This window comes from Ambystoma mexicanum, chromosome 1q (assembly GCF_040938575.1).
Source record: "Ambystoma mexicanum isolate Mex_15411 chromosome 1q, UKY_AmexF1_1, whole genome shotgun sequence".
Classification (NCBI taxonomy): Eukaryota; Metazoa; Chordata; class Amphibia; order Caudata; family Ambystomatidae; genus Ambystoma; species Ambystoma mexicanum.
In genome coordinates, this window is record NC_090922.1 from 1012034123 (window position 1) to 1012049810 (window position 15688).

At 40.2% G+C, this 15688-nt stretch overlaps 1 protein-coding gene across 1 annotated transcript in view; it reads left to right on the top strand.

Moving 5' to 3' along the window:
- Window positions 1-15688, top strand: part of LOC138540371 (putative ferric-chelate reductase 1) — a 1004090-nt gene that overhangs the window by 739936 nt on the left and 248466 nt on the right. Inside the window, exon 12 of the mRNA XM_069641679.1 lies at window positions 8733-8830. Coding sequence (XP_069497780.1) covers window positions 8733-8830 — 98 coding nt within the window. The remainder of the gene's footprint in view (window positions 1-8732; window positions 8831-15688) is intronic.

Below are 15688 nucleotides of genomic sequence, written 5' to 3' on the forward strand. Positions count from 1 at the left end.
GACACACAGGTTTCAGGAATAACAATCAACAATTGCAGTTTCAATCCCGATTCCCCCCAGCAAGCTTAGAGAGAACAGGAACGATTTTAAACGGGTCAAATGCTTTTGAATGTAATATGAAGTGATGGGAAAAATGCTAAAATGACTTTAATTTGCTAAATTGATTCAGAACTAGTGAGAGTTCCTTTGGATAGGTTCAGGTAAGCACTAGCAATGATGTTGAGTGATTAGCAGATGGAAACAAAATTCAGAAGTTGAAATCAAGAAATAGCTATTTTTATATGGAGTGAGATTGAGCCAGATGCAAATTGCGGCAAACTTTTCAGTGTGCGAGAAATGCGATTACGGAAAAACTATAAGGAATTGGAGTGCAGTTCATGGTTCAAAATGACACACCTACGGTTCAAAAGTTACAGAGGTTGTAGTAAAGGTAGATTTTTCTCAAAAGAGTCAAGATTTCAAAATGAAAGATGCGCTGTTGAAGATTTGGAACAAAGATTAGCTTACACTAAGAGGCTATGAAGATGCAAGATATCCGAACGGTCAGCCACCAGGACAGGGAACCTCCACTCTGACTTTTGCCTGCCGAGACACTTGTCTTTCTTCAGAAAATATTTTTAGCGCAAATATGATTATCACTACAATTATCACAGAAGTATATGGATTAGAGAAGGATTCAGGATAGACAAAAGAGATTCTATAATGCAGTCTGGATTTGTTGGAATGGGTTGGATTGGATTACTTAATACTAAGAGATTTGTTATGGACAGTTCTATGCTAAATACTCACAACTATGGGTTGGAATGGGCCAGTCAAAGATCTGGTCAAAGGTTTGGCTGGAATTCGCTCGCCACCGGACAGGTTTCAGGTGCTTGGTTCTGCTCTCAGCAAGGTACTCTGGCCTGCACGGCCTCTTGGACTGGATCTGACGGGTTGGTTCTGGGTACAGCTCTGCTCTACTGATCTGGATCACAGGGTTCTAGCAAGGGTTCTTAGCTAGAAGCAGCCAAAACAGCACAGCCAGGCTGTTGAATTGGTTAGGCCCCGTGGAAGTTTAGGGGTTAAAATCAAGTTGCAAGATTTCAAATGCCAGCTGAGAAGGGTTCAGCTTTTTGGATTGGGCCTTTGCTTCAGGGTTCTTGAGTCTGGATAGTTCTGGAGTCTGGATAGTTCTGGAATCTGGATAGTTCTGAATTCTTCCTGCAGGGTGCTTCGCCGGTGGACCAGTTGATGAGTGAAAGTGTGTGTGTCCCTGTCTGTCCTCAGCAGTCCCTATTTATGTATTTTCCAAGGGGGTGGCTAGGCTGATTATACTATGCCCAACCCTCTAAGAATCTGATAGGTCAGAGAATTCCCTCTGCCCTGATATGAGAAGCGAACAGTGTGTCATGATGTGTCATGATGTGTCAGAGTGACACTGTGTTTATGGTCCAGAGAAAAACCCTCCCCTTTGTTTTTACCCAGAAAATCTATTTTTCATAAAAAAAACATATTTCCAATATCCCCAACTTGTTAATAATACATATTTACATTATAGATTAACTAAGGTACGTTTCTGTCAAAGTCTCATCTTCCTACGAGTTTTGGTTCACAAATGACATTTTTTTGCACTTTTGGTTGGTTACACATTGTCGGATCTGTACAATTATTTTTACATACATGCACATAACATCCAAGTATATTCCTGTAAATGTTCATATTCCTAACATTATCACAATTGCTACAATCTTAACATTTTCGTGGTCCAGTCTCTGAACATCGCACAGATTCCAGATTAGTTTTAAACTGTGAGCGACCTTTTCATTTTAATGACCTCTAAATTCCATATTTTTACCAGTTCAGCACAATTTGCTATAAGTCTTTTTCTCAAACATACAGTTACTTCAGTTTCAAATCCACATTTTCAGTCTGGCCCGCCTCCAAGGCTTGGCTGAGTCAGAGAGTAACAGGAGCTTGTTCCTGCCTGGGCTGGTTTCTGCTGACGCCCTAAATTAGTATTTTCTTTCAGTTCAAGAAACCCATTGTCTCTTTACCAGAGAAGCAGAGCAAGTCTCCTCCTCTTCTCATTAGCATCCAAATGAGAGATCCTCTCATTTTGGTGGGAAGGAAAAGGGTGATGTGTTCTCAGTGGGGGAAAACCTCTTTGAAGATTAGCTGAATCAGGGTACCTTACAGTAAATTGTGACATTGTTCTTTGTGAAATTTAAAGTACAATTTTAAATATAAGCAAACATATCTTCAATTCCAGTCTTTTCCAACATGAACTTTAAGTAGTGGCAACCTACATTGCCTTTGATTGGAAGTCTCTTCTTTCCCCACACTTAGATTTTGAGACACGTTTAACATGACAGGTTTAGAGATCGCCAGCTTCTGACACAGGCGAGTAGTGGTATTGCGCCCATTTTCAACATATATTCCAAGCAAGCATCTTTAAATGTGGATTTTCTTCTGATGAATGTACTTCTGCTGAGATTGTATTTATGTGGATTCTTGAAGTAGAATGATGTTTAACACCCACCAAGGAGGTTGGATCTTTTGTGTGGTTTGTGAACCACAATTTTTGCAAATTTGACAGCCAAGAAAAATTGATTTTCAAACAGCTCTGTGTTTCTTTTGCAATGCAGCATTACTTTTTCCAGTAGTTTCCTTTGACTTTGTGGGTAGCCAAATGATAGGTTTTGGCAGTGGTCTCCTGTGTTACCACTGACATAGGCAAAAGTGGAATGGCAGCCTATTCTTCAAATTTTCCTGCACACGTCTGGGTGATTTTTAGCATGCACAATGCTTTCTGGCGGCCATTCTGATGTTCCTGATGCACACTGCTCACAGTAATGTTGCAGGTCGTGGACTAGTGGGTTAAAACATCCCACAACGGCTATCACACAGATGGGATCCAAAATGATGTCAAAAAATGATTCGGAATATGCAAGATGACTTGTCGTTTGTGTTGGGAGTGACTCAAGGTGGAATGGAATGTATTCATGCCGAACTTCAAAATTACTGGAGAATACATGTTCATGTGAAAGAAATGATGGCTGTGTATGTTGTTAGAGGTTCTTGTACGCATCGGCATTCCTACAACATTAAAATTGTGAATTTAAGAAAGGAAAAAAGGAAACAGTTACGTCAGCTTAGTATAATGAAATATGACTCGAATGCCTATCACTTGCACAAACAACAAATTTCCCAGACCTATCGCAATAGCTTGAAAACATTTAAGTGCGAAATTGCCATTGCGGATAATCAAAACATGATCCACTTACTACTTAGAAATGATATTAGACATGTGTAGGGCACACTCAGAACCCTTACTGGGTTTGCTGAATCATTACAAGAACCATCAATACCTTCTACAAGATAGGTGGATTTTATAAAAGCTAAATTTGCTATGCACCAGAATTTTCATAATGTGTGGCCCAGGAATTTTAACATCTCGATAGTTAGAACGTGTACATGGTCTATCGATGATATACGTGGGCTATTGTTAAATCTAAGAGTTCCAGGGCTCTCGGGCCAGATGGCATCCCTACGTGCTTTATTAAAGCCGAGCTGGACTTACGGGCTTCCATTTTAAAAACTAAATTTGACTCAGTCCATTTGTCAGAATTATCTCTCCTTCTTGGTGCTCGGCGATTATTATACCTATATATAAGAAGGGGAATATGGATGACCCAAGTAACTTTAGGCCTATAGCACTGATGGATGCCTCAGCAAAAATGTTCACCAGACTATTATTAGAATCAATTCAGTCCTAAATTTCTTTGGTTAATTTGCTGCCCTGATTTCAAGTAGGGTTGGGCAAAAACATGGGATGTCCTCTCAACGCCACCATAATCGCCCATCTGTATCAACATAATAAATACTCTAAAACAGGGCCCATCTATATGGCAACCCTCGACCTCACTGCAGCATGTGATACAGTGATTAGAGCTTTGCTGTGGGAAAACATTTTAAAGTATGCTTTTCCTTCGGATTTGGTGGCTATTATTGCATCACTTCATCAGGGAACCAATTACAGAATATGGCTGTCTAAGGATGGGGCGATTACTGATCTGATACCCACTGAGATTGGGCTCAAACAGGGCTGCAACCTGGCTGCAGTGTTGTTTAATTTATGCCTGTTGGATCTTGATATGGGATGGCGTGATGCACTTATATTTCCAGTTAAATTAGGTGGTCTATTGTTAAATTGGATAGGCTTTGCGGATGACTTATTATTTTTTGACCGCACTCCTTTTGGCCTCCAGACTAAGCTTGATTTGTTGTACACTTACGCTGTCAAAAATAATGTGCAAGTTAATCCAGCAAAATCCTTAATTATGTCATGTGTGGATGGAAAGAGGAAGCGGCTAAACTTTACCTGGTGCCTAAATGGTACTTCTATTCCTCAGACTCTTTCCAGTGGTTGCATGGAAGGAAATTTTGAATAAAAAAGTTAAGTCATTTACATTTGCAGAGGAGGATTATCTACCGTAGATTTAGAACATTTTCGTTGCTTCCTAATTTAAAGTTCTATCTGTTAAAAATAAAACCTATTTTATTATATGCTCTGGACATCTGCATATCTGAGATGTATGACTTTTCAGGGGAGAATGTGGAAAATAGTGCTGGGGTTGGCTCTATCAATTCCCAATATGCTTATTTGTCATGAGTTAGGGCTTCTACACTTGTCGGCCAAATGGCATTGGCACCTCCTTTCTAGCTATGGAAAAATGCTTCCTCCACTGAAAGTGTCCCTCTATGAGGATCTGGCTGTTATGATTAATGAGGGGCGCCCTCCATCGTTTTTGAGATTCAGAAATAAAATGGATGCAATTTTAGATGCAGCAATGATCTCTAAGGAAGATTTAGTGAAGGGTATACTATGAATATGCCAAATTTAAGTGACAATGGGGTCAGTGGGCAAGATACCTACATATATTCCCTTGTAATAAAACTAGGAAAGCCTATTTGCGTTTTCGATTGAATCAAATCCAAACTAATGAAAAATTGCAGCATTGGGATCAGGCTAAAGTTAATTTAAATTTTGGTTGATGTAGATTTTGTGATTCTTTGAATGACCTTGAAACTTTGAAATATTTAAACGTACATTGCTCCTTCTTTGAAGCTGATAGGATGCTAATCTTTGGTGCACACCTATTTACAGCCTCCGGGTTGAGCAGAGAGAGTCTATGGGAAAGATGCATGTGGGGGGCGAGCCAAAAACGTATCCTTAGTCTAATGAAATGTATCACTGTTATTGAAGAACAATTGTTAATAAGAAGGTCTATGTATTGTGGCCCTGACTCGAATGATCAGGGTTAGTTCTTTTTGAATGATTAACCTGATCATTTTTATTTTGTATACGTCTTAAATATCAAATAGGTGCCTGCAGCTTGGTATTATATGTATGTATTTTGATATTTATAGTTATCTGGAAATTAATTGATATCAAGATATATATCTGATGTTTTGTTTTCTTGTTGATTTGATTGGTTTGTAATGGATTTTATCAATCTTTTTATGTAATTCCTATGAAATATAGATATTGTAAAGTTTTTTTTTTACCATACACAATAAAAAATTTAAAAAAAAAAAGAAATCTGACACATCAATGGATGATGATGTGGCGGGCATCACACTCCATCTGCACGTTCAGTGAATGATAACATGTTCTTTTGCGGTACACAGCCTCCACAGCATACCTGCCAACCAGCTCCACATGTGCGTAGTCCACCGCACCAATGATGTTAGGCATGCCTGCAAGGGCATGGAAGGCTATTTTCGTGCCATTAACCTGGTCTGCTGTACTGGGTAGGCAAATCTGGTCTCAAACATGACACAGGAGTGCATCAATGACCACGAAGAGGACACATGAAAAACAGGGTTGCAATTTCCCATGCAGCTCACCAACAGTGTGCTGGTATGTGCCTGTGGCTAGAAAGTGTAACACATACACTACCTTGAGCAAGGGGGGGCATGGCTGTGTAGATATTTATGAGGCTGACCAGGTCTTCATGGATCAGGTCCACTATAGTAATGATGGTGTCCCTGTCTAGCCGGTATATGGTGTGGATCTGGCTTTGGCTGAGGTTGAAAGCAGTGGTCGAAGTGTAAGAAAATAAGTAGTGGAACTATGTTCCCTGCTGGCTGGCCCCGCTCCTCACAAACCCCTTTGCCCTGCCCCCTCCCACACACAATACAAACTCCCAAACACATTTGCCTGCTCTTTAAGGGAATGTTCAGTGCAGTGCACTGAAAGTGTAAGTTTTAACTTCTTCCTACACTGTTATTTTAAAATGAAACCGTTCCGGAACGGTTTCTTTTTAAAATAAAAGTATAGGAGCTGTAAAACTTAATTTAAAAAAGTAGGGGAGCACCGCTCCCACCCGCTCCCGCTCCCTTCGACCACTGGTTGAAAGGTGTGGCCCTTAAGCGTGGGATTGGTGGCTGTCTGCATGGTGCGACCAGATGGACAATGGGATTTTGCGGGGCCATGATGGCTCTCCTTCTCAAGCACCTCTGCTGCATCCTCTGCCTCCCTGCCTCTAATAGGCCTGCAGGCATGGCTACCAGGTCCAGTACTGCTACTGCTACTGCTAGCATTGCGGTGTAGTAAGTGGTGTGGCATGTGGGAGTGGTCCTTTTGTACTGTAGGATTACTCATTTGTGCCACCTGTGCTGATTTTGTGCACCTCCGGCATGTTTGAACACATATGAAACTACTTAACACCTGGTCCGCAATACCAGTGTTTGCTATCGTTTTCAAGTTGCTACCGGCATGTACATGCCAGTAATTGCCGGTCCAGTAAAAGCTCGGAATTTGCTCTTACTAACGACATGGCGGTATGTCAGGCACAGCTGACGCATATCTCGGCAGATACCGCAACAGTGTTGCCAGATGCGGTGAGTCCCTTGCGGTGCTGGTGTTTCCGACATCGTGATTCAGACTATGCCAGTCCAGAAAAAGGTGCCAGTTCAGAACTACCGGCTATGCTATTTGTGGACCGGCATACTTGTAATGCGGCCCATAATATTTTCAAGTGAGTAGGAATTATGCATGCAAATCCCAAAAAAGGTGTTAGCCAATTCTGTAAATATGAAACAGTATATATGAGATGCACAGCAATTTTAAAGTATTTTTTAAATGTCTGCAATCTGTTCTTAAAAAGACGTTTTCAAGAAATGTCTGATGCTCATGGGTAAGATCCATGGCTACGAGGACCTAAAAAGTGCAATTAATACATATTTGCAAGCATTCCTTTTTGTGCTAAACTATATTTGGACATCATAAATAGACCTATTGCTTGATTCTCTGTTTATGATTAATTGAACATTTATGGTTTAGTGATAGTTAGTGATGTGGTATTTTTGTAATTACTCATTAGAAAGGTAGTTTTTATTGATTCCCTGAAGAGGATATAAGATCTTCCCAAAACATGTTGGAAGAAGAGCAGGGAAGAACTAAAAGGTGTTCTTGTTTGCCTTTTAATGAAAACCGTTGAATGAATGAACGAACTTACAAACTGTTTGATTTGAATAGTTGATTTATATATTTCGCTGATTTCTTAAAAAATCTATAAAAAAGGGTTTTAGTAAAACAATGGTGTAAAATCATTTTGAATTTACATTTAGTTTGAAAGATTTCATAAACTACATAATTTTACATATTCTATTTAAATCTATTGAATGCAGTTTTTTTTCCCCCGAAATCCTATTTGTATATATTGTACGTTCAGGAAGGCATGTCTGCCTAAGAGTGCCATTAGGGTTCACATTAGCAATAATGGGTGTTTTTTAATACAATTGTGAGGTAGGTGAAGAAATGGTACACAAAGTACAGAATGTACATTTTAAGAAGACTAGAGTGAACCACATTGGTGTTTTGATGCACAAATGGGAACTTAATTTGTAAAACTCCAGCACTCTCTTAACGAGTTGTCTCATCTATGATAAGGTGCTTAAATGTCTATTTTGCTGCTATTCAGCTTGAGTCAACAGTTTCACATCCAGTGATCAATATTCAGTATCCATGTTCTCACTATTCTATCACTATCCTGCTGTTTTCTGAATTTCACTCCTCCCTTTTAGGATGCAGAAATGAGTTGAAAATTGCCTTGGATCTCAATCTCACAGTTTGACATTTTGCAACTCGTATGAGTTTGTATATCGGAATTGTATTTTAGAATCATAAATCACAATCTCTATTTTTCATAAATATATTAATTTTAACTCAAATGTAGTTTGTGTATATCTTTTTAGGGAGAAGGAAAAATTAGTTAGCAATATTAGAACTATTTCACATTTGGATAGCAATTCTGAAACTAAGACAAAACCTGCCAGCTGTGTCATTGGGTGAAAAAAAAAAGTCCAAACAATGTGCATCATTTAGGAAATGCCCAGTACAGTGTATTCACTTATTAATGTGCCTACACTATTCAATACCAACTACATGTGCCCAATTTGTAAATGTACCAACATCTTATACATACTATTTCACTTCTGGTGATATTTATTTGGGTACTATTTGGGTACTTTTTCATCCAATTCACATTACTCTTGAGTTGATGTCATAATCATAGTATTATAACCCATGATGAGTTGTGTTAATGAGTAATATCAATTTAAATGCTTTTTTTATAGGTTTTTCTCTGAAGTGTGTAACATACTCTAAGAATTGTGTATTCATGTTTACGATGCTTTTTATAATTTTGTTAAATAAAATGTATAGCATATTATTTATTTTTCCATAGAATGCTGGAGCACATCCAATACTAGGATGCATTGTTATGATTCTGTCATTCCTGCAACCAGTGGTGGCTTTGTTGCGGCCTGATCTAAACCACAGATCGTAAGTACTGGCATCATTTTACAAATGTTAACAATCTATGAAAGGGAGAATACAAGGGAAAAAGCTGTTCCTCCATCAATTGTGCATGAGGACAGACTCATGCATATCCCTACATAGCATTCATTATGCTTGGAGTAATGGTCGCCAAATAGTTTCGAGGTATATTAAACAATAGGAGAGCAACTTCTACATACTTGAATCCTGTTATTGAAGACATATTTGGAATTATTAGGTCAGACAGGAGATATTTAGCTTGCATTGAGTGCTCTTGGAGAAGTATCTCTGATGGTCTTTGATATCATTCAGCTACTTTGTGAAGCAAAATCTGCTCTCACTGTCCCAGTGCTTTTCAAATGCAGCTTTACGCATCACCCTACTTTTAAGCCTTCTGTTTCCAAAAAGAGAAGTTAATTTAAATGTCCCAAATCATATGTGGTGTTCTCCTAGTGCAAGCAGGTCAGTGCAGGGTTGTTGTCATGTCTGTCATTTTTTGAAGGACTTACCTGGTCACTATTAAAAATAAAATACTATCTCTAATAGGGTTTCATGGGGTAAAAGCATGTCATTAAACATGTTTTAAGTATTAAACATCAACCCATAGAAACACAAATAAATAGTATTTCTGTGGGTGTGGGTGTTTTGTTAAAATAAAGTTTGTAAAATTATTTTCAAATGCTGTTGGTTGTGATATTGTAAATATGTCTCTATATTACTTTTAGACACCTGCCGGGACCCTGTTAGAAAAAAGTATTTGTTCTATCTCTAATGTGGACAGCACAAGTCCTTAGAAACGAAAATAGTGCCTGCAGCTCTGAGGGGTCTGTCCTCCTTTCAGAATCCTACATTTAATTAATTCTGACCAACAGAAATAGAACAAATATTTTTTCTGCAAAATGTGAGTATTACTACCCAATCAGGCATGCGGAATTGCGTGGTATCGGCCCTCGGCTCAAGTTAAAGGACAGAGCGTACCAGCCGATCTGGGTATGCCGGAGAGGGTAATAATGATATTAACAACCTGCTTCGCCATCCGGGTAACCCAGGGTGCTGAGAGCAAAGTATTTAGTTTGAATGGACTGGACGCTTTGTAGCATCCCGCTTATTCAAACAAAATACTCTCTTAGTATGGCTGCCATCGATCTGGAAGATGGGTCTCTGTACGGAAACTGTTTTTGTTTGAACTAATGTTGGGCTCTATGATTCTTTGACAGGTTCACTGTGGTGTAATACCTATCTACCCTTTAGTTCTATTTTTTCATGACAGGCCTATTTGTTCAGAGAAACCTGTCTATTGTTTGCTAACTGCTTTTTGTTTGAACTAATAATCGTGGATAGTTTTCCGTTCACATCTGTCTGGTCATTTAGACCACATTCTAAGTCATTACCTCTTACTAACCCACACTACAAAACATTGAATGTAAAGAACCAATGTATGAGGTTGTTTATAATGCCTTAAATGCTGAAACTATACATGATTATTTCGGTTAAGCAAAAAAGGACTTTGTTAGTAGCTGTGTTATGCCACTTGTTTTAAATTAAAATACAAAATAAATGTAATTGTACTGCAAACAGTTTTGGTGTTCTCATATGTGCAGACTAACCAACAGAGATCTGTTATTTGTGTGCTGGACCCATAACCGGCCAGTGTGAAACAGGTGGGGTAGCCTAGGTTCCTTGCTTTGTTTAACTGTAATACCCCTCATAACTTAGGCTCCTCTGATTAAAAAGAGGGATACATTACCCCCAAATATTACAAAACCCCAGTAAGCCATACACAATGTAGCAAATAGACTCATCCTAAACCTTCCAAAATATTGAAACATCACCCTAGGTCTTACCCAGTTCATCGTTTTCCCTGTACTCCAAATAATTGCATTCAAAGGACTCTACATTGTTTTCAAAGCCATCCACCACAAAACACCATCTTAGCTTCACATCAAATTGAAACCCATCGCCCACACAAACAACAGATAAGCAAGTCCATATCTCATACATATTCCACTCTGCAAATTAACATGCAAACACAAGTAAGCACCCAGGGCACAGAACACCCAACCTCTTCACATGTGCACTGCACCCTCCATCACCACTTTCAGAAAGAGCCTCTTTCCCCACACATTACCCTGCCCCTCCCTTTTCCCTTCTACTACTTGTCTATCCTAATCTTTCTACCCTAGCCTGAAAACGTTTTGTAACTTCTGTTTCATCCCTGAAATGTTTAACCTTGGACCTGTGGGATGCTTGGAGACCATCTCGGTAGGGCCAGTGCTGAACAGAAATAATCATTAAAATAAAATAAAATACCTGTCCATCCCTATTGGCTCTTGGAGACTATACTCTATAAATAATAGGACCTCATTCTCTGGGTCACACTCTCTTGGAATAATATGGCTAAGAGTAACGCAACTCCACATAGTATATCAACTCTACAAATTGGAGGGCATCCTCACCTAAAAAGGCTTACATTGCCGGTCTGGAAACAAGGGGGCCAGTAAGCTCATCGGCACCCTTGTTTCCAGACTGCCAAACTGACGTGGCCGCTGTGCAATTATCAACTTTGCACGGAATCCATCCACCTTTTGTATGTCTATGTGATGTTATTAGAGAAGAAATTAAAGACCACGCTGCTATGATGACATGGTACAGTACCAGAGATACCTAAGGGAAGGTTATCACCCTAATGGTAACGAAGAGAGATGTTGGTCCATACAGAGTGATAACGATCATAGAGAAGGAACCTCACCTATAGCATTATTGGGAAATACCCCGCAGAGCCCTGTAAATAAAGTATCTGGAGCCAGTGATTCATCAGATCACACTGCTATAGCCTCTCCCAGAACTCTGATGAAGCCTGATGTGGAAAAGATCTTGGCTTTAGGTGGAAACAGGAGGAATTACACGCTGAAGCAAATTAAATTATGGTAATTCCTGATGAAACACCCAATGCCGTACCTAAGGATGGGAAACCCAGAAAAAGCTCTAAGGGCAAAAGAAAAGAAAACTAAGAACTGACTGACTGACTGAAATCCACACTGGAAGAGGAGGTCCAATCAGCAAGTGAAAGGTCTCTAGTGGATGACTACAGAACTTATGAACAGATGGCGGAGATCCAAAAGAAAAAAGAGAAATTTGGGGGAAATGTACAGATGAATCAAAGGCAGGGCTCAGGTTGAGTGTACACGCGGACAATGCAGTCCACTCACTTTTTTGAGAGGGTGGATTCAGCCCCCCCAGCTAAATGACAAAACTTTGAATGTCCTCTTTGAATTTATGAATTAAAGCCGACCTCTGGGAAGTTGTCAGGTTTGCAGGTCAGACACTTCACCACTGTGCTATTTAACCTGATGAAAAATAACAAACTGCTGACAGTGAAATTATTCGGTAATTCAAGTTCCAGGAAAAACATGTGTTCTTGAAGTTTAAAACATGCACACCTTTTAACGTTTTCAAAAACACTATTAGAAGAAAATATCCGCTCTTGGTTTTGTGTGTGTGTGTTGATTTTATGAAAGGAAAATGCCATTCATCCTGTTCAATGTGTGTACTTATGCAAAGCCAATTTAATGAAATGTGCACATTTCACCTTGATATGCTAATTTCCAGCGACATCACATCCCATTGCATTTGTTAATGAGTCCCCCCACTTTAAGTTTTAGGACTTGACCGCTGAAAAGGCAGAGATAAAGTCCAGGGAAAGGAATTGTATGGTTGGGCCCATAATCACCTTAACTGAAGCAGGCCCACCACTTAAGGAACGGGTGCATGTTTCTACGTATAGCACGGTTATTGTACAATCATCCAAGGAGGATCTAGATTACCCTGTTCAGTAAAACAAACTCGATTATCTGCAAACCATACAAAGAAATTGCATCTTTCTCCAATTCCTCCTTTCTCATTGGGTATTGATATCTTGAGTACATCTCTATATCATATTCATGGCACACCCCTTTTTTCGGATTTGTCCATAGTAGGCCGTGACATCATCAGACAGTTAAACATCTTTATACAAACACAATTCATTACAAATTGATACACCCCCTGTGCCAAGAGGCGGAGACGGTCCACATACAAGGGCCACATCTAAGGGAAACTGTGCCTGTCTTGGCCTGTGATGAGAAGAACAGCTCAGCCTAGCTTCAACACCCAGGTGTCCCCCCAGTGCCCTCTGCACCTCCACTGAAGACTCTGAATTGCCACAAGGAGAAAAGCCTCTTTAAAATTGCTGCCGCATTCTGCAGCGAACCACGCTAAACCCAGAACAGGTCTCCGGATCCGAGCGATGTGATTGGATGCCGACTATACATATGGGATACTAACCCTCTGCTGGGAGCTGCAGCCGGTCCATATACAAGGCATGCATCTAAGTGCAACTGTGCCTGTCTTGACCTGTCTTGCCAGGGTCGCCAGCGTGGCTGATGGGAATGCTGCTCTACACCCATCATAATCATCTCTGAGGTACATCACCTATCTGATTTTACATCACAGAGCTGTCAAAGCAACCAAGTTAAAAAGTGCATTGGCTGCTCACTCGCTCCAACGGAACAACGCTGCTGCCCGCCCCAGGCACTCCCTGATGATCTTGACCATCTCTGAGCATTAGGCCCACATAGCGGCAGAAACCTGGCTAACAAGGGATGCCACATGTCTCATTCACAAGCACATGGCCCACTGATAATTAGACTCTCCAACCAGTCTCCTGATTGTCCTCTCCTGGGAAGCTCCTCTGGTACATGCCCCCACCTCCCCACCTTATTCAACCCATCTCCCACAGGGGGTGGTGATCTCCAACTCAGGGACTGGACAGCTTGCCCAGTGCTGCATCACCCTGGAACGCCACTTCCACCACATCTAAAATGTCAGATCACCTACTTGGACCTAGCATGACTCAATCTCTATTCTCCAGAGATATTACCTGCAGTGCAGACCCTCCTGCTCCCTCCTCCAGTCATGCTAATCCCACCACCATGCATATAGCCACTGCAATGCTGATTGCACCATTCCTGCCTGTAACTACTGTATGTGACCCACCCAGCCCTGTGCTGTGCCTGAGCTTTAGCTGCCTGTAACTACCGAATGTGACCCACCCAGCCCTGTACTGTGCATGAATTTTACCTGCCTGTAACTAATTTTACCAGCTCTGTGCTCTGGCTGAATTTTACCTGCCTTTAACTACTGAATGTTACCATGCACTTTCTGTAACTAGCCCCTAGATGCCTCTGGGTTTTATGAGCTGAAATAATGTAAAATAAATAAATAAAATAAGCCATCTTAATCCTAAATGTAATTTGCACATGGTTTGCACGGATACTTCAAATTACATGAGAGAGAGCAGAATAAACAGTTTACCTTCAAACTATCGATAGCCAACTCACCTCAGGAGGATAGCTCAGGGGCAACATGCTCGCCCTGGAAGCAAGACAACATAGAGCAACACAGGTTTGATCCCCTGGTTATTAAGTGCATTATAAATAACATATCATATCACATCATACCCATCCCAGTTTTACTGGTGTCCCAGAACATTGTAATCTAAATGACTACCATTTCAGCATGCATGGCACATCCTGAGAAAACAATCAAAACCCCTGAGTATCGGTCACTGTGGCCTTGAGTGTCACCTTACCCCATGTTTATTGTTGCTCAAAACAAATGGATGGACCACTATGCAAGCTCTCATACACTTAAAAGAGATTACATCTGCTTTTTGAGAAACGATCAGGCCATAAGCCCATGGTCAGTTGCTAGCTGACCATATGCTTGGTTAATCATTACTCCTCCAATCTCCAACCTTCCAGAAGTAGATTTTCCCAGTCACTTAAAATTCACTGTGCAAACTGCTGACTGCACAGATGTAATAAATATGTAAAAGCTCACTACATATAGATTTATAAAATCCCTGTGTATGTAACTCCTTGGATGTATGGTAAATAAATACTGTCTCTTCTTTAAAGTGGCTCCTCAAAGACCAGTCCCCTTCCGCATTATAAAATGTCCTCGCCACCCTGCCTCTAGGTACTTCATCTCACATTATATCTGGGTCATGTTTTATATTTCATTTAGTGGATTTGGCATTTGCCTTTCTATGCGTGTGCACATCTAATATTTATCAACTTGAACACAAAGTAACAATTAAAGTAACATATCCCATTTACATTTAACTATACTGGATACATATGAAATTGCAACATCGCGCCCATTTCGCTGCATCCTCAATCACTAATAAGGCACGCCCAACATGAACCCATCTTCATCAATGGGACCTTGCCTGACCACCCCAACATTCCCCCCTTTAGTAAATACTTTAACTAACACATCAGATTCCTTTTATTTAACCCCTTAACTGCTAAGATTTAATCAAGTCTATGCAAAAAGGGGTTAGAACTATCTTCTCAGTGAACAACTCTCCAATTATCTCTTGCATGCGCATTATGAAAACTCCTTGCCACAAGCCTCTAGGGACTTCATCACACAGTACATCTGGATCGTGTTTTATATTTCATTTGGTGGTTTTGGTGTTTGTCTTGCTATGCACGTACAAATCTGTAATGTATAAACAAAATAACACTTAAAGTACTTATCCAATTCACATTTAACTACACTGGATACATTTGAAAATGCAACATCATGACCATTTCCCTGCACACCCAGTCATAAATATGGCAAATGCAACATTGACCCATCTTCATCATTGGGACCTTTCCTGACCACCCCAACATTCCCCACTTTAGTCAATGTTTTAACTAACAAATCATATTCCTGTTCTTTAAAACATTCACGTCAGGGAACAACCCTACAATCCTCTCCCATATTGGTCCCAAGATGGGCATACTCCTCTGCTGAACAACCCCAACTCATCTC